Raw genomic sequence first — 23,149 nt, forward strand, 5'->3', positions numbered from 1 at the left:
TCTCTACCTGATGGTCTTCTGAAGACGAAGGGCAATGTTGTTAAAGTGGTGAATTACATAAGATCACATTCCCTATGGTGCAGACTTTTTGCATCCCTATGTGAAACTATGGATTCTGATTTTAAGTGCTTACTGCCTCATACAGAGGTGCGATGGCTCTTGAAAGGAAAAGTGCTCTCTCGATTTATCTCTTTGTAAACTGAAATAATATGTTTCTTCAATGCTGAAAATTCTGGATTTGAATTTCTTTTAACAATGATAATTGGTAGCTGGAAGTAGCATTTCTCAATGATCTTTTTGAGAAGTTGAACATTTTAAATTTGAGCCTGCAGGTGCGAACGAAAATATTATTACAATTACAGGCAAATGAAAGTCTTTCACCAACAAGTTAAAACTGTGGATAAGGAAAGTTAAAAACTCACAGCTTGATTGCTTCCCAGACTTAGGGGCCTTTCCAAACAAATCAAAAATTTTGCCAGAAGACCTCTCTGTATCAATTTCTAAGTATTTTCTATCACTAGATTATCAAATGTACAAGTGGGTCATCAATCTTTTCGAAAGCTACAACATTACACACCTGCTGTTAACATTAACAGAAGAAAATTTAATAGACTTGAAAATGATCTTGCGAACAAAGCCTCATTTTCTGAGCCACAATTGTTCGAATTTTGGATTTTGCTTTGGAGCCAATATCGCCAATTAGCTACTAAAGCTGTTAAATCTTTGTTGCCCTTCGGATCATCATATCTTTGCGCTTATGGAAATGAAGTTAAAAAAACGAATTACATATTTGTTCATCTAATTTAGACCTGCATTTTGACAAAATTCTTTCTCAAAATCAACTGCATCCTTCTCACTAAAAACATTATTATTGTATTATATTACCTACACACACACACATTGTATGTTCATAAAACAATGTTGTTTTATTATTACTATAATAAGAATTTATTTATTTTTATTGATACTAATAAAATATATTCAATTTTGTTGGGATTTTTATTTGGTGTGCCGCAAAATAAATTCTCCTTGCTCAGTGAGTCGTAAGGCAGACACTTGGATTATAAATCCAAACATTTGTCATTCCATTATGTATTTACACTTAAATACAAATTATAATAAACATTACTAAAATCTAAATTGCCAGAGATAAACCAGTGGTTTTCTCAACAGAAGTGACAAAAATTTGTGGGGTTTTTTTTTTGGGGGGGGGGGGGGGGCATTATATTTTTTTTTTGCTAAAATATACAGTAGAATCAGTTGCAAGTGAAAGAATTTGAACTCATGTCCTTCAACTATATAGTTCTAAATTAAATTTTACTATACCCAGAGGCCCAAACATAGAATTATTGTACAGTATGCAGGAATCATATTTTGAATAAAAATTGAATTGGAAAAATTACCGCATAGTGCTGCCAATGGCCTGAAATTTCCCATAGTTTACTGTTGTAAATATTAGGGGTCACTACTTCTTGGAAACCCCTTTTCCAGTATTCACTCTGTGAAAGAAGAAAAGAAAGAAAATCAAAATTTGTTTTTACATCATAAGAATTTAGAAACTTTGAGAGAACATGAAATAATTTATTTTTAACAGTTGACAAAGCTATAAATATTAGCATATATATACTATCTTAACTCTTAAGTATTTAGATTACTGTCAAATGTATTGCTTAGTTATTCACACTGTTTTGAATTAATTGTTCATTAGTTCATAGTTGTGAGATTTCAATGATGTGATTGTTTATTTTTAGAAAGACATTGTAGAGTAGGTGTGACAGGCAAGATCTGGTTGGTTTGAACATAAAATAGGTAGAATATTCTAGCCGGGTATGGCCATTTTAAATACTAAAGGCTTAAAAAATCGTTTTGGATAGACAAAAGTTGAAGGCTGTCTGAAAGACGTGAACCCCTATCTTTTGTAAACACGACAGAATAGTCTTTGACTTTTCCTAACCCAAGGGATTTTTTTACCCCAATATTTACATGCCATTATTTATAGCTTTATTTACTTTCGAGTTTGACCATTAAAAACAAATAATTTTAAAATTCATTCCTTCATAGTATGCAAATGCTAAAAAGAAATGAAGAAAAACAGCTGGAGCTATCACAAAAAATAGTAGAGATATTTTATAGAGATTACATAGAATAAATACTATTACGAAAATCAACAATTATTGGAAGGTTTAAGCAGAATCACTTCAATTCTCCAATTGAACTTTACAAAAAAAGAGAGAGAGAGAGATGAAAAGAGTTAATATCAGATATCTCTGAAAAATATACCTTTTTATAATGAAATTTTGCAGAGATAGGTTTTTTTTTATGGAGAATAAATTGTGACTATCTTCTTTTATAATAAAGAACTAAAGTCAGAATGAAGGGAGCATTGTTGTGACAACAAAAATATCAAAAAAATTAAATAAATTTAAATTTAAAAGGTATACCTACTCTAATAAATTCAATAAGTTTATTATAAATGTGGGCCCCTTTTGGTAGGAAAAAGCAACTACCTGGACTTTGTTCATGAAAGAAAAACAGTTCTTGTTCCTGAAAAAGAGAAATGAAACAAATGGCAGGTTAAGTACAAGAAATCAAGATCCAGCGTTGATTCTCATTCTCTTTGGTTCTTCCTAAACCCCTTAAATATATATCCAGAGCTATCACATGCAATCAAATATGACTTTATGGCATGTACCATGCTTTTACTACTTGTGTTATGTACCTCTCTATAGTTACAAATGGCTTGCCGCCCTCAAAATATCAAGGATATGACTGCTAGAATAAAAGGGGGCTGTACTGGCAAGAAAATAATGCACCATCTAATCAAGGAACACAACTCACAACCTTATATTCATAAGTCTAACACCCTAATCATTGGACCATGTTCCTTAACAAAGGGAAGTTAACACGGCCAAAAAACATTGACTATAGACAGCAATGGAACAAGAACCAACAACTGTTTGTCTCATTCCATCCATAGCTTGTTAAAAACAAGAAGGTTGTATTTCACAAAAAAAAAAACTACAGAAATAAAGGTTAATTTTCTATGTAATGTTGAGTTGAAAGCAATCACTCAACAGTGAAATAAGAATGAACTCTGTTGTCAGAGTACAGAAAACTGAGAATCCAGCACCAGTGCCAATAAGGGGAGGGAGGGGTTTGTGAATTTGTCAGAATATTGGCTTGGAATCTGGAGAGCCAAAGAGGGGCCTATCTGTTGTATCCTCAATTTCCAAAACAGGGTTCAGCCTCTTGAATTTTGAGAGGCTTCTGCCTTGATCCCTGAGGAGTGTAAGTAGTTTTGATATGCCTTCCTAAAATTCTCTAGGAGGCCTTGTCCAGCAGTATCACTTGAAAACCAGAACATTTAGTCACAGTATCATCATCATCATTTAATATCCACTTTTATATGCTTGCACGATCAGACAGAATTTGTTGAGGTAGATACTTTTCAGCTGGATGCCCTTCCTGTTGCCAACCCTCATATTTATTCAAACAAGGACGTTTTTCACAGAAGACTGGAAATGAACAACATCAGTTGTATGACAATAACGCTTGTTTATAACAACACCTGGTGTCTAAACAAGGCTGCACAAAAACACACATCTATGACAGGCTTCTTTCAGTTTCCATCTACTAAATCCACTAACAGGTCTTCAGTCAGTCCAGAGCTATAGTAGAAGACACCCAAGGTGCCATACAGTGAGACTGAACCTAAGATCACATTGTCGGGAAGCAAGCTTCTTAACCACATAGCCATGCACATGCCTATCTGAACAAAAGACAGATGATTGTGGAAGGAACATCTTTGACCATAAATTTGCTTGATCAGGATTGACCTGGGGTTAAACAACAGTAATTGCCACCACCACCACTATATTTCCATAAAGTTACTCCCAACCCATGTTATACAGAAAAGAAACTAACCTTGCATCATAGAACACAACAATGAAATATTCTACTTACCCGGCCTATCTTACGATGGTCTCTCTTTGCTGCTTCCTCTTGCAAATGTTTCCATTCCTTCATTTGTTTTGGTTCTGGGAAGGATATACCATATATCCTGTTTAAAGATTCAGCATCAGCCTTACCTTCCCAATAAGTGGAGGAATTCTATAGAAAAGAGAGAGGGGGGGGAGGAGAAAGAAAGTAATATATAAGTGGGAGGAAGGTAGGAGAAAATGATGCATGGATAATTTATTCAGGAAAAAAATGATAATGTATGTGATGGGTACAAACTTTTAAAGGAGAGACTAGGTTAAGTCTGCCAGCTGCACTTTTGGCAAGAAAATGCTACCATCACTCACTATCATGTAACTTTCTAATTACGACGTGTAACTTTACAATTATTGACATGTAGCCTTTAACTGTGATTAAATGAAATTTCATAATTATGAAACCATGTAGCTTTACAATTATGAAATGTAGCTGATAGTTATGGCAACATCTAGCTTTACAATTATGACATGTAGCTTATAGTTATAACATGTAGCTTTATAGTTATGATGACATACAGCTTTACAATGACAACATGAAAACCAAACAATAGAAGTACATGATATTCTATTTTACTTAAGTTTGTATAGAGTAAAAAGTAATGTGACTTGACTAAGGATATATACATTGCAATGCCTGTAGCAGGGTTCGAACATATGTTTTTAAAGAATGTCCAAGCCATTAGGCAGTAGAACATCAGGTGGTGTACTGTGATAAAATTAGGAAAAGTGAAAGGGGAAATAAAATCCCACTTTGAAAGTAAGTTTTTATAAAGGTGGTGAAAAACAAAATGAAAATTACCTTGGTAACAGCAAGAGCTTTCACTTTACCAGTGTGCCTTATGTGAGGCCCGCGACACAAGTCAATCAGAGACCCACATCTGGTCAGAGAAGAAAAAATTTCATTTCAAAACAGTAAGAATTAAAATATTTTTTGTATGTAGATTTTTTTCATATATCATCCTGTAATGCACCAGGATGCATCATCAGTGATGTTTCCTGGGGTCATCAGGTGTTTTGAATCTTTCAACATCAGATACACTGATTCAGGTGACCCAGCCAAGGTTGATCAAACCTCAGCAAGTGTCCAGTTACCACTACCCCTGACATCATTGCCTGCCCCTTCTAGGTTACCTCAAGATAGCTGTGGATCAGGAGCTGATCCACAACTGTCTTGAGGTAACTTCCACTACCTCCACAGCCAACCTGATGACCTTCCTGCCTACTGGCTTGCAAACCCTCTGCATCTCACCTTGATGGGATACCACCTTGCTTCCCACTCATTGCTTTTGCATAGATCCACCAGCTTAACACATTTCCTCTTACTCTGGTACTAACAGAGCCACCTGCTTGAATGCTTCGGAGATCAGCCCCACATCCAGCCTTAGTGACATCACTCTCCTCTCACACTCTTATGAAATTATCAACCCTCTCCTTTTGCTTTTGATCTACTGTTTGTATTCTCACATAATCACCTCCTTGTACCTTGAAAGTTCATTTGGGTACTTCATCACCGGCCTTTTTAACCTCTTTCCAGTTACTACACCAACCATTATATAATGCAAGAAAACCATGTATATCTTCTATAGCAAGACACCTCTGTCTGTCTTTCCATCATACTTTTTAGCTTTGCAACAGCTTCCATAAAGCCACCTCCTCCTCTCTTAAGTATACTCTCCACACAGTGAAGAGGACTTTTTCTTTACTTTATTTTGCAAATTATTTGACCTCATTAGTGCCAGAGGCATGAAAAAGAAGCACCCAATATAAAATGATTGGTGTTAGGAAGGGGTAGAAACCATGTCAAAACTGAGAGACTGGAGCTCAATGCAGTTCTGCAATCCATACCAACATAAAAAATGGGTGGTAATGATGATGATGATGATGGAAGTGGCAGTAGTGGTGGTGATAATGAAGATGATTTTTGAGTTCCCCCTATTTAGTTGAGGGAGCTTTTCTCCTTTTTCTGTCTTTCTGTTCTTTTATCTTGCAAGTTATGTGGCAACCTCACTAATGCTGGTGCCAGGGAAAACGCATCCACTTCACTCTGTAAAGCAGCTTGGCATTAGGAAAGGCATCCAGCTGTAGACACCATGCCAAACCTGACACTGAAGCTTGATGTGGCCCTGCGACTTGCCTGGATCTTGTGAAACCATCCAACCCATGCCAGCATGGAAAACAGACAGCAAATGATGATGATCATCATTAACTTTATCAAGCACTTGGAATCTTATCTACTTAATAATTACATGTTTAGAAATATTGCTTGCTCTGTGAGATTACATTTCAAACCATAACAATGTGTAATGAAGGAAACAAAATCTTGGAATGAATGAAGCTTTTTCTTTGTTTGTAGAGCAGCCAAGACTAAATAACTAATGATCAACAAGTAAGCTTTGATTGTAGACTTTTGAGTACCAATAAAAGGTTTGAGGGAAATGGTTTTGTCCATCAATTTCACATATGTTTACGTAGGTAAATCATAAACACGATGAGATAAGAAGATCATGTTTTACTTACCGATATACCGTAGTTGTTGGCGTGGTGACTTTCTCATTCAGAATTCTTTGCTTGAATTTGTTATACTGAAGGAAGAGACGAAGAAAATTTGACAAAATTATCATTAATGCTATAATCCAGATTATTTTAGGCTAGCAGGATTCTTTACAGGTCATGATAAAACAATGAGCATCTGGCTGTAAAAATCTTTCCTCAAATGTTTTCTCATCTAACCTAACCAAGCATGGAAAAACAGACATCAAACAACAGAAAATCCAAAGAAATTGCTGATGGTTTGTGTTAAAAAATGGAATAAATGATTTTGCTGTAAAGAAGAAAAGTCAGGCCCTTTACAGAGAATTTTTTGTTGAGCAATCAAAATGTTAGACTTCACTTCCCCTAAAGCAAAGTAATTTATTCAATTTGAGAAATAAGTATATTAATCTTGTCAAAGTGAAAGTAGCTTTGTTCCAGCTGTAAATACCTTAAACATCTCTAAAAGATCTTCTTTCTTCACTTCTAATCTTTCAAAAGGTTGCTTCTCTTTCACTATTGACTTGACAGCAGTTTCAAGGGTGTTATAATCATTACTTGATACTTGCCTGAAGCAAAAGATAATATGTAATATAATGGAAGATGTGGAAACAGTTCAATGTCTAAATAAAGGGATAAGTGAACTCGATACAGTAAAGTAAGAGAAAGAGAAATAATGAAAGATCTTGTGTCTATTTCTGTAAAGTTATGGTGCAACAGAATGTATATTTTAAATGTGGATATCATAGCAAAATAAGTTTAATTTCAGAGTAGCCATCAGTCAGGGGCCCTCACTGTGTCAAAGGGTCAGCCTGTTAAGACTCACCAATTCCCCGTGTGCTGCATGCATACAATCAGTCAGGCTCTTGTTTCCAATCCATTCTTTCATGGTATCAGTCCACAAATGTCTTTAATGGCCTCCTGGTCTCTTCCCCTTCACACTTTCTATCAGGATTGTCATAGGTAATGACTTGTGGTACATTGTTATGTCCTAAATATGACAACTTTGTTGACTTGATTCTTGACAAAAAGTGTCTTTAATTTTCAGCTTTTCTACTATTACAGCATTTGTTGCCCAGTCTTTCCAGCTTAATCTGTTCAATCTGCAAAAGATCTACAACTCAATGGTTTCCAGCTTTTTCTCCAACATAGTCCAAGTTCTTACCAAGTAGAAGACAATCAGCAAAATACAGCAGTTTATTAGTCTCAATTTTAGGTACAGTGTTCTGTCTTCTGACATGAAGGTCTTTTTCATATTTATAAAATATTTTAGCTTTACTTATTAATTTCCTTTTCATAGTGACCTTCATGATATATTATTTGTCCTAAATTTTTTTTAATTGTTTAAGCTTCTGTCCATCTACCTCTACATTTACTTCCTTTTCTTCTGTCTTATAAAGAACTATTGTCTTTGTCCTTTTTACATCCATATTCACCTATATTTAGACCTTCCCTATTACTCTGCTCTCTTACAACATGTAATTTCTCACTGCTGCCCACTAATAATGCTATCCCATTAGCACAACATTATTTTGCTTATGCTTATGTATTATTCTATACAGAGTATTTCGAGCAAATATTTTGAGAGACAGAAGAAAGAATAATAAAATTTAACCAATATGTTTGCATCTCTATTTTCACCAGACACAACTCACAAAATAGTTTCTCTATCACAAAGAATCATTCATGGTAAATGCAAATCCTTAAAACAGCTGGGATCACATCTCAACAAATGACTTTTCTCTTCAGGGCCAGAACATACTTGATCCCCCAACAATTACTGATAATCTTCAAAGCTCAACTGAAGACCACAATGGACTATTGCCCTCACATCTGAGACAGTGCTGATACTACAGTACACACAAGCATCCTAGATTGCATCCCGAAAAAGCTACACAAATAATTGACATAAAGTCACTCAGAGATATGTTCCAGCCTCAGACCCAATGGCATTCTGCCTCCTTTCTCCCCACTACTTTAATGGCCTCTGTTCCTCAGAGTTGGCTGGTTCATACTGCCTTCACTCAATTTTACTGTTCCCTTCATCTTGGTTGTGTACATCCACCCCTTCTTCAAGGTTTTCTGCTAATCTGTCTTTCCCTCCTCCCCTGAACATCAACCCTCTGGAACCCATTTGGTGAGGCGCTGACTCACAAAGATTCAAGAGGAACAGTGTCGGTATCAATCTCATCAGATTAAGAAGATCTGCAAAGGCCATGAGCAATGAGAGAGGGGGGGGGAGACATACATACATACCCACTGACAGAGCTCAGAGACCTTGCAGTCTCTGAATTTACTACCAGTGTTACACAGTAGAATAAAGAGAAATAATCTAATGAGTACAGCTTTCTCTCCCCTTTTTTGGCTTGGGACAGCGGGAGAGATTAACAGTAACAAAAATACATACCCATCATCAATGAACATGTCATAATAAAAGCCTCCCTCAATTGGTGGTCCATAACAAAGGTGGCCACCATATTTCAGTTCCATGGCCTCTCCAAGAATATGTGCACTGGAATGCCAAAATACTTGCTTCCCTAGAACAAAAAAAAAAAAGAGTATATCAACTAAATATTGAATTCAAATCTTGGCATAAGGACAGCAAGTTCAGGGAAGGGGTAAGTCAATTACATCAACCTCAGGGCTCAATTGGTACTTATTTTATAGACCACAAAAGGATAAAAAGCAAAGTTGACATCGACAGAATTTGAACTCAGAATCTAAAGATGGATAAAATACCACTAGGCATTTTGCCTGCTGTGCTAATGATTCTGCTAGCTCACTACTTTATAGCAGCCAAATGTTAACATTACACATGATTGGCATGTGAAGCAGTGTCGTAAAATAAACAAAACTTTTCCATGAGTTCAAATATCTTTGGGATATATTTGACTTGCATAAAGGCCACTTTCACTGCAGTTTGCCATGGAGAAAAGTTCTTGCTTTAGACAAAAGCTGTATGCACCAATGTCATTTCATAGCTACCCCTATGAATTAATATATGCATTTCAAGCTACTTTGCATTCATCAGTATTAAATACCTAGCAGGACAACTAAGAAATGACCGAAAGATTTCGCTTCCTTATAAAAAAGATCAGTAGAAACCATTCACTGACTGTGTGCTGTGAACACCAAGCTGGGACAAAATACATGGGCCAAATATAAAGTAGTGTTGTGAAATAAAGTTTTTTTGTATCTAACCCTTTAGCGATCAGATCGCTGTCAAAATGTAATGCTTATTTATTCACAATGTTTTGAATTAATCATGCATTATCTCGTAGCTTTGAGATTTCAATGATGTGACTACATACTTTTAGAATAACATTGTAGGGTAAGTGTAAGAGACCAGACCTGGTTGGTTTGAACATAAAACAGGTAACATATTTGGGTTGGATAAAGCCAGTTTAAATGTTAAAGGGTTAAATATTGTGACTATAGTGAAGTTGCTTAGATAAATAACCAGATATTTTTACCTTCATCGTCATCAAATTTTAAAAACTTGATGGTGCAATCTTTTTCCAGTGGGCGTTCAATATCCCACAATTCATCATTCACCTTGGATATCACAGTGTTATCAGCCAGTCCCTGACTGAAAAATATAACAAACATCATCTTTAATATATATATAATGTAGTTCCATGATGGTAAAATCAACAAAAAAAAGTACTCCATCTGGTGAGAGATAAATATCATATAATATACACGTGTTTATATATGTTACTAATAGTTTCAATTTTTAGTTCATTATATGTAGATTGTGTCTGATGAAAATGTTTGAAGTATTTCTCAACATATGGAACTATTAGTAACACATAAACATGTATTGTGTATACTAAATAATATATATATATAGCTATAGTATAAAATAATTGCCCAATTCCACAATTCAGTGCGACTGAATCCAAAAGCATGTGAGTAAAAGTGAAAAAAAAAAAAGCCAGTCCTTATTGAAGTTGAAATTCCAAGATGTCCAAGCCAATCCTTACCTGATTCCTTTAGCAATCTCATAGGGGGTTGTGCGCCATGATTGACCCTTTACTTCTTTACCATCAGGCAATGTAATTGTAATATCTATACTCGGTTGATCTGCCAACCAATTAGTGTAGGATTCCTTCCATTTATTCCACAAATCTAGTCGGGTTTGGATGTAATCAGGAGCTGGTTTTACCTGAAACAATGAATTTGTTTTAATTATTTTATTTTTATATTAGATATTAACAAAACAAGGTCATAAATTCAAATTTTCTTACTGCTCTACCCCCAACTGCCTTTGTTTTAATTAAGCTTTTAAATAATGAAGAATTTAGTAAAATAACTCTGTTGTTATTAATCTGGTGCTAGGAACATAAATTAATATAGAGTTTTGATTGGGCTTGTATCAAAAGGGTAAGTAGCTTTCCCTTCCTCATACATGTGAAGGAATGGTCCAGTATTGTTGTTAGATGGTCAATGAAATAGATTACAAACATAGTGAGAGGCAGTGTTTAGAGGGAGGGACATGATTTTACTTAGAAATGAAATAGCTAAACCAAGTACAATCATTTATTTGTTCCAGTCGTTAGACTGCAGTCATTCTGGGGCACTGCCTTGGAGAATTTTTAGTCAAATGAATCGACCCCAGTACTTTTTCTTTTCTTTTTTTTTAAGCCTGGTATTTATTCTATCAGTCTCTTTTGCTGAACTACTAAGTTACAGGGATCTAAGCACACCAGTTGTCAAGTGGTAGTGGGGAACAAACAGACACAAATGGAACTGCAACTATAACATCCTACATATATTTTTATTCTCTTATTTCCCTTTATACTTCTTATTTCCATCCTTTTCTAAAATAACTCCTTATACTGAATTCTACTATTTGCCTCTATTTAACCATCTCACATCATCTCTGATGAAGGGATATCCCTAATATCACAGAAACAGCTGTAAGACTAACTTTCTCTTTTATAAATGTCCTGAAAATTCCACACATTGTTGTCTCATTTTATTTAACATATACACACACACACAGTGGACTTATTTCAGTTTCTGTCTCACAAAGCTATAGTAGAAGACACTTGCCCAAGGTAGCATGCAGTGAGACTAAACCTGAAACCATGTGGTTGGGAAGCAAGCTTGTTACCACACAGTCACTATATTTTAAACACATTTTCAATATAAGTCTTTATCAGGATTAGAATGTGAGTTACACATTGTGTCATCAATGAACAGAAATAAAGACTGATGATGTTGTCAAAGTCTAACATAATTTCAGTACATAAATCCTAAACCACACAGACACACCTGTGCCTATCCATATTAGCAGAATTCCCATTCAAGCTTAGAGGGTGGAAAAATTAAATGTAAAATAAATATGAAATGATAAAAGTTTACCTCTGAACAAGCATTGTTCTTATTCTTATCCTCTTTTGACTTTTTCGTATTTTTAGATGCCTGTAAAAAACAAAAAAAAAAACACTTCTATAATTATTTGCAGTAAAACAGTTCAAGTAAGATATGGAAGAAATTTGATTAAAAAAATATCAAAAGAACAAAGACAAATTTCTTTTCCCTGTTTCAGCCTGAAACTCACTGAAACCAAAAATACAAGAACTGACTTTAGTCCAAGGACTAAGAGGGCTAGTTATCCAATTGTCACGATATAAAACTGAGATCACAGTATTTCCATCTGAACAGGGCACCAGTCTGTTGCAGGGTTATTCATTTACAGTTGATTGGAGAGGAGCAGTGTGAAATGAAGTGTTTTTGCTCAAGAACACAATGCACTGCCTGGTCCAAGAATAGAAACAATCTGACAATAAACACCCTAACCACATGCTTTCACATAAACTGTCAAGTATAGCAAGATTTTAATGAAATAAATAAATAGAAAGAGAAAGAAAGAAAGAAACAATAGCATTATTACATTGTGATACACCAGACTAAACTAACTGAACAATCATTGCAAAGTGACCAAGCAAAACTGGAAAATTGAAGAGAAAATACCTACTCATAGCTATGACCACTCCCTCAGATAATAATATGTCTATGAAAGAGGTTCACATTTTAGTTAAGTACAGAGAATAACTGACAATAGAAATATCAAAAATTAAACAAATGCTGGTAGCATGGAATGATATGACAGGGTGGAGTTTTTAGGATGCTGATTATTTGACCTTATTGACTGGACATTCAACATATTTTGGCACTGCAGGCAAATGCACATAGATGTAAGACCTACCCACCACAACAGAATTGAGATCCTAAAATCAAGGTGCCATGTAAAAAGCACTGGTGTGGGTGCTGGTGCCTTGCAAAAATCACCCAATGTGCTCTGTAAAGTGGTTGGCATTAGGAAGGGTATCTAGCTGTAGAAACGAAGCCAAAACTGATGATGGAATGTGGTGTTGCCCCTGGCCTCGTCAGTTCCTGTCAAGCCATCCAACCCATGCCAGCAAAGAAAACGGACATTATATGTCGATGATGATGAGAGAGAAAGAGAGAGAGTGTACACATGCAAACATAACTAGATGTTCACAGAGAGAGAAAGAGAAACATTACAATTTATTAATTGAACATGACTGACATAAACAGTTTCCTTCTCCTCATCCACATAAACAGAGAAAGAGATGAAGGGAAAACAAGAGAAACATTAAAATGTCTGATGTCAAATAAGTCAGCATTGAATCAATGATACTAAAATGGCTCAACTACTCATACTCCTAGTAGCAATCAGTACAATAAGATCAAACATTCCTTTCTACTAGAGGCACAAGAGCTGAAATTTTGCAAAGAGGGATGGAATAGTTGATTACATCAACCTCAGTGCTCAACTGGTACTTATTTCATTCACCCTGAAAGGATGAAAGGCAAAGTCAACCTTGGTGGAATTTGAATTCAGAATGTAAAGACAGACAAAATGCCACTAAGCATTTTACCTGTCAAGCTAATGATTCCGCCAGCTCACTGCTTTAACAATCAAAAATTATAAATAACCTTAAGCTGCCCAGAATACAAAATATTGTATTTACAATTGTCTACAGCAGTGTTTCTCAACCAGTGTCCACATGACCCTTGTGGGGTCTACACAAGATTTTATAGTTTATGTTTCTGTACGATAAATTGGTTATACTTCTACAATACTCTTTTCTCTCTTTTACTTGTTTCAGTCATTTGACTGCGGCCATGCTGGAGCACCTCCTTTAGTCGAGCAAATTGACCCCAGGACTTATTCTTTGTAAGCCCAGTACTTATTCTATCGGCCTCTTTTTGCCGAACCACTAAGTGACGGGGACGTAAACACAATACAAAAAATATTTTAACAATTTTTTGAATACAAATTTCTAGTGTTGTTGCTGTCACTTCTATCAACAAATCACTCGCTCACTTCATGCTTTCAAAGATGCATGAAAAAGGAATCCCTTACTTTGAACAAAAAAAAAAGTGAGGGTTATGAGATAGAAAGGACAGCTAGCTGTAAAACAGAGTTTCAATCATCATCATTTAACAGCCACTTTCCATACTAGTATAGGTTGGGCAGTTTGACAGGAGTTGGTCAGCTGAAGAGCTGCCTGGGCTCCATATCTATTTTGCCATGGTTTCTATGGCTGGATGCCCTTTCTAATGCCAACCACTTTACAGAGTGTATTGGGTGCTTTTATGCGGCACTGGCATGGTTGCTTACATGGCACTGGTACAGACGCTTTATAAGTGGCACCAGCACCCACGAGCCTGCAAGATTAGGAATGCTCAGCTGGAGAAGGATGCAGAGGATAAGCCTGTATGCAAGGACAACCATGGTTTTACTTAGCTTGATGTGCTTTCTCAAGCACAGCAAGCTGCCAGGAGTCTCGGTTCCCTGTCATCCCTTCTGAGAGTTCCAATGTTTGTAGATCCTTTCTTACCATACTTGTTTAACCCATGCTAGCATGGAAAAAAATAGATGTAAAAGTGAATGAACAAAAGAACACACACACACACATATATATATAAAGCATCCACTACACTCTCAGAGTGGTTGGCGTTAGGAAGGGCATCCAGCTGTAGAAACTCTGCCAGATGAAGATTGGAGCCTGGCGCAGCCATCTGGTTCGCCAGTCCTCAGTCAAATTGTCCAACCCATGCTAGCATGGAAAGCAGACGTTAAACAATGATGATGATGATAATATAAATATATATGTATATATTGCAATGTTTGTTCTGCCTGAATTGGGTATGTTAATAATAGCACACAAGTCAGGTTTAAAGTCTTTTATGATTTCACTTCTACTATATTATGAATATACAACAAATACATTGAGATAAATGAAATATAAAATACAAAAACCTTTATTCAATAAGACAAATATATATATATATAGCTGACACATACAGCTGTGTTTGATTATAGTAACAGCATGTCATAATTGAATTATTCAACTGTTGAATAATGATTTCTAACATTGGTAAAAGGCTAGATATTTATAAAGGACAGATAAACATAGGCGTGACTATATGGTTAACAAGTTTACTTCCTAACCAAATCCATGACACCTTAAACAAGTCACTTGTACTACAACCTTGTGAATGAATTTGGCTGATGAAAACTGAAAGAAGCTTGTCATATATGAGTGTGTATATTTGTGACACCTTGTCTCCATTTCACGGAACTCATAACTGTTATGCAATGTTAAAGCAAGGACATAAACATATTATTTTACTTGTTTCTGTCATTTGACTGCAGCCATGCTGGAGCACTGCCTTGAAGGGTTTTAGATGAACAAATCGAGCCCAGGACTTTTCTTTTTAAGCCCAGTACTTATTCTATCAGTCCCTTTTGCTGAACTGCTAAGTTATGGGAATGTAAACAGACCAACATACACACAGATATATATATATATATATATATATATATATATATATATATATATATATATATATATATATATATATATATATATATATATATATATATATATATATATATACATATATATATATATATACGTAATTAGGATAAAGTCATTATTTAATGATTTATCAGTGGCCAGCATACTAACAAGACTATAATGGTTAATTTATATTTAATTATAATAATAAAATATAATTATAAGGGCATTGGAATGCCAACACCTGCCCGTTTGAAGTAGACCCCAAATGGGCTACAAACCACTTAAGTTATTACTCCCTTACCACAAGGTTGTATGTAAGGAAATCCTTTCTGTCCATTTTCCTCGCATACAATCTTTTGGTAAGGGAGTAATAACTTAAGTGGTTTGTAGCCCATTTGGGGTCTACTTCAAGCGGGCAGGTGTTGGCGTTCCAATGCCCTTATTATAAATTATACTTATATATGATGGGTTTCTTTCAGTTTCCATCTTCCAAATCCACTCACAAAGCTTTGATCAGCCTGAAGCTATAGTAGAATACACTTGCCCAAGGTGCCATGCAACAGGACTGAACCCAGTACCATGTGGTAGGGAAGCAGACTTCTTACCACACAGCCACACCTATGGCAAGCTTCTTTCAGTTTTCATCTCCCATATACACTGACAAGGCTTTAGTCAGCCCAGAGATATATGAGTAGTAGAAGACACATGCCCAAAGTGATACACGGTGGAACCAATCCCACACCATGTGGTTGAGAAACATCTTAACCATACAACTGCTTTCTCTTTCTCTTATGAATGTTATCAACCCTTCTGAAACCCAACCTTGGTTCTAAGATTCAACCTCCTCGATTTAAAATAATCTTAATTACAACCATCCATCGAAATTTTAAGCTAATTAATGTCCTAAACATCAGCTATCCTAACACCAGTTATTTTAATAAAATCTTTTATATTCACTATTAATTGAAACAAAGACTGAGTGGTTAAGAAACTTGTTTTATAACCATATGGTCTTGGGTTCAGTTCCAATGTGCGGCACCTTGAGCAAGTGCCTTCTGCTATAGCAGAATTTAGTAGATGGAAACTGAAAGAAGCCCAGTATGTGCATGTATGTGTGTGTCTGCAAATCCATGAGTGTATGTTTGTGTGTACCCTTACCATCATACAAGAGATGTTTGTTTCTAGCCTTGTGTGAAAAACAAGGAGAAATACTTTGCTTGGAAATAGTTGAGGGTTGACAACAGTAGAAAACTTACCTCAACAAATTCCACCTGACTCATGCAAGCATGGAAAAGTGGTCATATGATGATGATGATTGCATGTATCAGTTAGGATATATGCTTTAATTTATTTTCAGAATCGCCAAGATTTCCTAAGATTTCAAGAAAATATTGGTTTCAAATTTTGGCACTAGGCACTAGGCCAGCAAGTTCATTACATCGAACTCAGCTGGTACTTACTTTATCGACCCCCGTAAGGATGAAAGGCAAAGTTGACCTTGGCAAAATTTGAACTCAGAACATGCAGACAGATGAAATGCCACTAAGCATTTTGCCCGGTGTGCAAACAATTCTGCCAGCTTGCTGCCTTAGAGTTCAATAGGATATTACCTAACTGTTTGTTTTAGTGTAACAATGTTATGTTTGCAACAGCTCTTCACAAAAGATTCTTAGATATTTATTTTTTTTGTCAACAGTATGTGATCAGTGATAAACACTAGCTAAAAACTATGCCTCAACATTTTACTCTTCAGAACCCAAAAGTACTTCACCTTGAGAAGTTGGCAATGTTCTACACACTCAACATATTACAACTTAACCCATTAGCATTTAAACTGGCCATATCTAGCCAAAAATATTCTACTGTTTTACGTTCAAACTGGCCAGATATGGCCTCTCACACCAACCCTACCATATCATTCAAAAAAATTAAGTTACCTCATTGAAGTCTTAAAGCTACAAAATAATGCATGGTTAATACAAAACAATGTGAATAAATAAGCATTATGTTTGATAAAATAATGTGAATGCTAAAGGAGAAAGGGTACTACATGGTCCCTCAATGCTAGAAATAGCAGCAAAATACTTCTCAAATCACATCCTACCATCCTAAAAAAATGAAGAGGACAATAACATATTCTTTGATATATCTTAATAATGAGTTAGTCACAGCTAGAATGTGTTTGATCACAGGGTTGTCTAATCACAGCTTATCTCAACAACAATTGATATGAAATATCTAAAAGTGACAAGATGTTTAGAAGACACAAACCTTCCCCTTTCTCACCTTATTAGTACTTTAGACTGTTTCCCACACCAGAAAGAAATAACTTCACTATGCAGAAGTATGTTGGTATGATTATACACATACATACATCTCCCTCTTCTACTTGACATAGAGGCAAGCCAACCTCCATGTGAAAGGTAACAAACACAACCAGTAACAATGTTTAGTCCAGGCCCTAGCTTCTCCTCCTCCTCAACAATATTTTAACATCCACTTCTCTGTGCTTGTATGGATTGGAGTTTATTTGAGGTAAATTTTCCATGGCTAGATAGCCAACTCTCACCTGTTTCCAGACAAGGTAATATTTCCCCATGGTCAGATACCTACTTTCAGAATATTGGAAAAAAGTGAATAACACTGCTTGTATAACAGTGACACTCATTTACAACTATCATGTGATGTCAAGGCAAGGAGACACAAACACATACATATTTTGATAAAAGCTATTTACTGCTTTACAGAATGGAAATTGCATGTCATTCACCTGCTGGCACCAACTATCCGAGGGAAACTTTGATGGGAGCCAACTACTAAATGGCTTTCACCTCTACATCTGGTTCTGACAACTGATTTGCATGTCAGAGGTGCTTTAGAGTTCCCCCTGGCTCCATCTCAACTGGGCAAGAATTACCACCTTTTGGGTCGGATCCTTGTGTTCCAACCCTGACTTAACCTTTTAGTGTTCGCATTATTCTACCAAAATTAATGCTTTTTCATCCACTTTGTTTTGAACTAATCATGCATTATCTTGTAACTATGAGAATTTGATGAGGTAGCTGTTAATTTTTAAAACGATAATGTAGGGTTGGTGTGAGAGGCCAGATCTGGCCAGTTTGAACATAAAACAGGCAGAATACTTTTGGCCGGATATGGCTGGTTTAAATGCTAAAGGGTTAAGTGTAGCAGGTGACCAGGGACCCAGAAAATGACGATTCACACGTAGTTGGGATGAAGCCAGAATTCATTGAAGCAAGTTTTTCTACAGTCAAATGCCCTTTCCTGTTGCTGACCACCACTTGTTTCAGAGCAAGATAATATTTACCCAGTGCTGGACACATTTTTCACAGGAGATTGAAAATGAATGACATCTCTCCTTGCTTTTACGACAGGGATGATCTTTATATAACCATCATATGATATCAAAACAAAAAGATACAAAAACAAAGCACACAGTTTCCATCTACCAAATCCACTCACAAGACACTAGTAGACTCAGGGTGATAGAAGTCCCTTGCTCAAGATACTGTACAATGGGAGTGCCAAAAACTGTATGATTGAGAGGCAAATGTCTTTACCACAGTTATGCCTGCACCATCTTATAAAGATAAATTTTTATCATTATTTAAAAATGTCTGTAAAATACTTTTATCACTAGCATGCATTGAGTCAGAGACCAACTCAAGTTATGATTAATATTGGTGTACCATTTTCTTATTCAATGAGATTGTGTGAGTGTGTATGTATATAAATATATATATATATATAATTCGAGACAAAACAAACAAGGAAAGACTTAATCAATACATAAAATTTTTTTAATATAAATTAAAACAGATTAGGAGATCGAAAATCCACCTGACGAATGTCATTGAAGACATGAAATGATTGTAGTAGCGGTTTATTTCTTTATATTAAAAAATTTTTATGTATTGATTAAGTCTTTCCTTGTTTGTTTTGCAAAATAGTGGTTTTGTCTCGAATTATATTATATAATATTTTACTATAAAATTGGATTTAATCCTAAATCTGATTTTTCCCTGTAAATTTGGATTTATTCCCTAATATTTATTAAATATATATATATACACACACACACGTGATTGAGTTTTCTCACACATCTCTGTACATAAAATTCTTTCTTTTTCTTTATGCTAATAAAGTTGTTACAATGCTTATTGATCCCATTATCCACTTACTTTAACCTACATTGTAGGGTTTTCTTCCTTAGTTCAGGATTTAGGTTAAGCTTCAATCAAGTCTACAAAGCCAAATGATTTTAACACTCTTGCTCATTGTGGTCACTTGATTAGCTAGAAATAGTAGTTAAGTCTCCCTCAAACCACAACCTATCATTTTAGGAAGGGACACACTGGATAACATAGGCTGAGATGGTTATTTATAAGATGACATCTCATAAAATGCCTGCCTATGCCTATGACACCAATCCTTAATGATGGTCATGACATCTATGTATGTTCCCTTTATTACAGAATTTTTTTGCTTTTTTTTCAAGGTGGGATGAGTTGGACAGTTTGACAACATCCAATGAACTGCATCAGGACCTAATGTTAACTTCTGTATAGTTTCTATAGCTGGACAACTTTACAGTGTGAACCAGCATGATCCAATCATTCAAAAATTCATCACCGATTTTGAGTTCACCTCAAACTTCCCTGGAGATCGTTCCAAGTATTCAAGACTCTCACAAAACGAATATTTCCTCATGTTCAGTTTCGATTAAAGTTTGCATATTTTTTTTTATCATACCACCACCTTTCTGCTTTAAAACCTCTCGTGGGAAACTTACAGTTTATGATCTAGAAAGTGAAAACACTGAACTAGATTTAGATCGTATATTTGATATTGTTTCACTTTCGATTTTTAATGTATTGTTGTATATTGAAGTGAGGAAATGTCATTAAAGCAGGTATGTAAAGTGCACTTTCTATGTTCATATGACTAAACGGTAAAGATTGTTAAAATCCCCGTATTGTTTCACGTAGATTGAAAAAAAAATTCTGAAAAGTCTAAAATTTAAAATTAGTAAATTTTGAAGGCGTGTATTTTTTTTTTTTTTTTTAATATAAAATAAAGCATATAAAACCTAGGACAATATCAGTTGATAAAAATAATATTTTTACCCTAATTTATACATTAGAAACATCAAAACTATATAATGTACACTCCCATAAACATATTTGTGTAGAAAGACATTTAAAAATATGTATTTCAAAAAGTGTTATGAGGAAAAACAACCGGGAGGGTATTGAAAATTATTTGAAACTCCACTTAGAAATTTATTAACGTTATCGACTAAATTGTGGGCTACGCCTTCGAAAACCTATCTACAAAATCTAATTAAATAATGCGCATTTTTTGCAGACAGTTATGAGAAAACTGAGTCGGGTAGGGGCACCAAACTGTAGTTATGCTATATATATATATATATATATAATTGAAATTTATAGTAAAACAAAAGACGTATTAGTTTCACGCTCGAGAGACACACACACGAGGGTGTGCTGAAATGTTCCTGGTTTTAGGGGTGTCACGAAAGGCCTGCGTGGAAGAGCCCAACCGAGTTCTTTTATAGGGCTTAGAATAACCGAAGGACCACTGCAGAAAGTGTGTGAATCTGAGAGGGAGAATATGCTGAGCAAAATCATAATAACAGATACTCTCGTATTTTCTTTTATCCAAAACCAGGAACTTTTCAGCACCCCTCGTGTATGTGTATTCTTTTATGTTGGTTTCCTTTTGTTTATGTTCCGAAATATATTTTCAGTTTCCCTTTTATTTTACTAACGAGTTTCCGGCTAGGGGCAGTCTGCTGAGTACAGTGGGTTCATTTTCTGGATCGTAAAACAAAGACTGCTTCTTTCATATTTCCATGTAAATTGGTAAAAGCCTGCTTCCCATGTCGTTCCTCATATACCACAAGCTTCGTGGCTCTACATTGTGCATTTTCTACCATTTCGATATACTTGTATGAGTGTCGTATTTCAGGTGCAGCCTTAACTAATACTGTGTACTATGTTTTAACGTTTTCATTCAATGTACTGAAAGACTCCTTTATAAGTCCCATCGACCTGTGGCTTTTTATATATTCTCTCTGAAGTTTAGGGAGCACTTGGCCTAAGAAATAAATAGCGACCATTCCAGTTGTGTTTGGAATTCAATGTCTCTAACCTTAGTTCAATTCGATGAGGTGCGACCTTGGGCTAAACAACAATGCCGGAATGAGACAGACTTCTCTCTAAAAGATGAGTTAAGTCAAATATGTAAGACATAACTAAACATAATAGATATTTGACTGACCTCAGCATAAACCTGTCCACGTAAGTTAAAGAAAAGCAAATCAATTGATCAATACATATAGAGAAAGGAAGAAAAAAAAAGACTTATAAAATTGATATTTTGGTACTTATAGGTTGTATATTAGTACATATAAATCGTTACAAGTTGGACGTATTTCTTATTGCTCCCCCCCCTTGCTTTGTTTTTGTTTTTAATATATATAATGAAATTAATATTTCAGGTATGATAAGAGAACGAATTATAACAGTATAAGACGAATAAAGAAATGGAGCGAAGTAGCATCAAAAGTATTATTAACCAAGCAAAACAGTTAGTTGAAATAACTAAATCTACTACAGGAATCACACGCAAATTAAAGTCGAACAGAAAGGAGAGTGTATAACATATATATGTACATATACATAAATGTATGTAAAATCTAAGGAGGCAATATCAACACACGCCGACTGAATGACGAGAAACTCACACACACCCTAGTTAAAGTCTTCGCGTATCGCAATCCTATTCTCTGCGACAACGAAGAAAGACGTGTCCAGGAAAGCATATTTGAGTTTTGCTAAATTACTAAGAAGTATAAAAGTTTACATAATCCTGCATGCCTTTTTCTCTCCGGAAACTTTCAACTCCTCCATCGGTTTCGTCAGCACTTCGTCAGCCATGTTGTTACAAAGTACTAATGCACATGCGCTACCGGAACACTAGTTACTTGCAATATCAGTTAATAAAAAAAATTAATCTGTGTAATAAACTGTATTGATTGCATCAGATTTACCTATTTTTATCCAGGCCGTCAATAAATAAATAAATAAAAATAAAAACAAACACATTTACAGTTTTATAGCTTTTTAAGAACAATCCTACTAAATAAGTATCAAGCTTTTAATATATGTTGTATTTAGTTGCTTGAGGTAAGTGCAAAACCTTTAATGCTCAGAACATTATATTGAAGTACAAATAATGTGCAGCAAGGAGAAAACACGGTATTAATAAAATATTACATTCAAAGAAAGGCATAATAAATTAATAACATGTATGTATGTAGTCCTTTTAGTTTTAGCTAGCACGGGAGATAACTCTGAGCATATTTCGATTTTATTCTGACTTCCTCGACACAGCAATGGCTTTTCCGTACTTACCAAAATAGTGTAAAGAAGCCACAAAATAAATGTACTTGATTGTACAGTTTTTTGTGTAGGAAAATAGAATTGATTAATAGAGTTAATTTAAATGTCACCTTAATAATGCTAACAACGAAACAAGTGACAATGATCTCATGCAAGAGACATGATGTCAAAAATTCACACACAACGTTTTTATACATTTTCGTATTATATATTACTAGTATATTATATATTTACTAGTATTCGTGACTGGCATTGCTCGGGTTTATTGTCGTCTAAAATAATTATAATCACATATATTCATCCAGTTGTGATTTTGTATCAGCTGCTTTAA

At 35.2% G+C, this 23,149-nt stretch overlaps 1 protein-coding gene across 3 annotated transcripts in view; it reads right to left on the reverse strand.

The window, feature by feature from the left end:
* The window catches only part of LOC115229548 (threonine--tRNA ligase 1, cytoplasmic), a 35,975-nt gene extending 13,589 nt beyond the window's left edge, over positions 1 to 22,386 (reverse strand). Inside the window, exons 1-11 of one of the 3 annotated variants that reach the window (XR_004997608.1) lie at positions 22,167 to 22,312; positions 11,895 to 11,954; positions 10,511 to 10,692; positions 9,998 to 10,113; positions 8,932 to 9,061; positions 6,976 to 7,093; positions 6,513 to 6,577; positions 4,795 to 4,873; positions 3,964 to 4,110; positions 2,446 to 2,544; positions 1,404 to 1,499 (exon numbers count right to left, since the gene is read on the reverse strand). Coding sequence is in view for 2 of the 3 variants with exons in the window: in XM_029799882.2 (XP_029655742.1) it covers positions 1,404 to 1,499; positions 2,446 to 2,544; positions 3,964 to 4,110; positions 4,795 to 4,873; positions 6,513 to 6,577; positions 6,976 to 7,093; positions 8,932 to 9,061; positions 9,998 to 10,113; positions 10,511 to 10,692; positions 11,895 to 11,954; positions 22,167 to 22,238 (1,164 nt within the window). In the remaining variant the exon portion in view is untranslated. Of the gene's footprint in view, positions 1 to 1,403; positions 1,500 to 2,445; positions 2,545 to 3,963; positions 4,111 to 4,794; positions 4,874 to 6,512; positions 6,578 to 6,975; positions 7,094 to 8,931; positions 9,062 to 9,997; positions 10,114 to 10,510; positions 10,693 to 11,894; positions 11,955 to 22,166 lie in introns of all 3 variants that reach the window. The other 2 variants (XM_029799890.1, XM_029799882.2) reach the window with 2 other exon arrangements.
* Between the last annotated feature and the right edge of the window lie 763 nt (positions 22,387 to 23,149).

This window comes from Octopus sinensis, linkage group LG2 (assembly GCF_006345805.1).
Source record: "Octopus sinensis linkage group LG2, ASM634580v1, whole genome shotgun sequence".
NCBI lineage: Eukaryota > Metazoa > Mollusca > Cephalopoda > Octopoda > Octopodidae > Octopus > Octopus sinensis.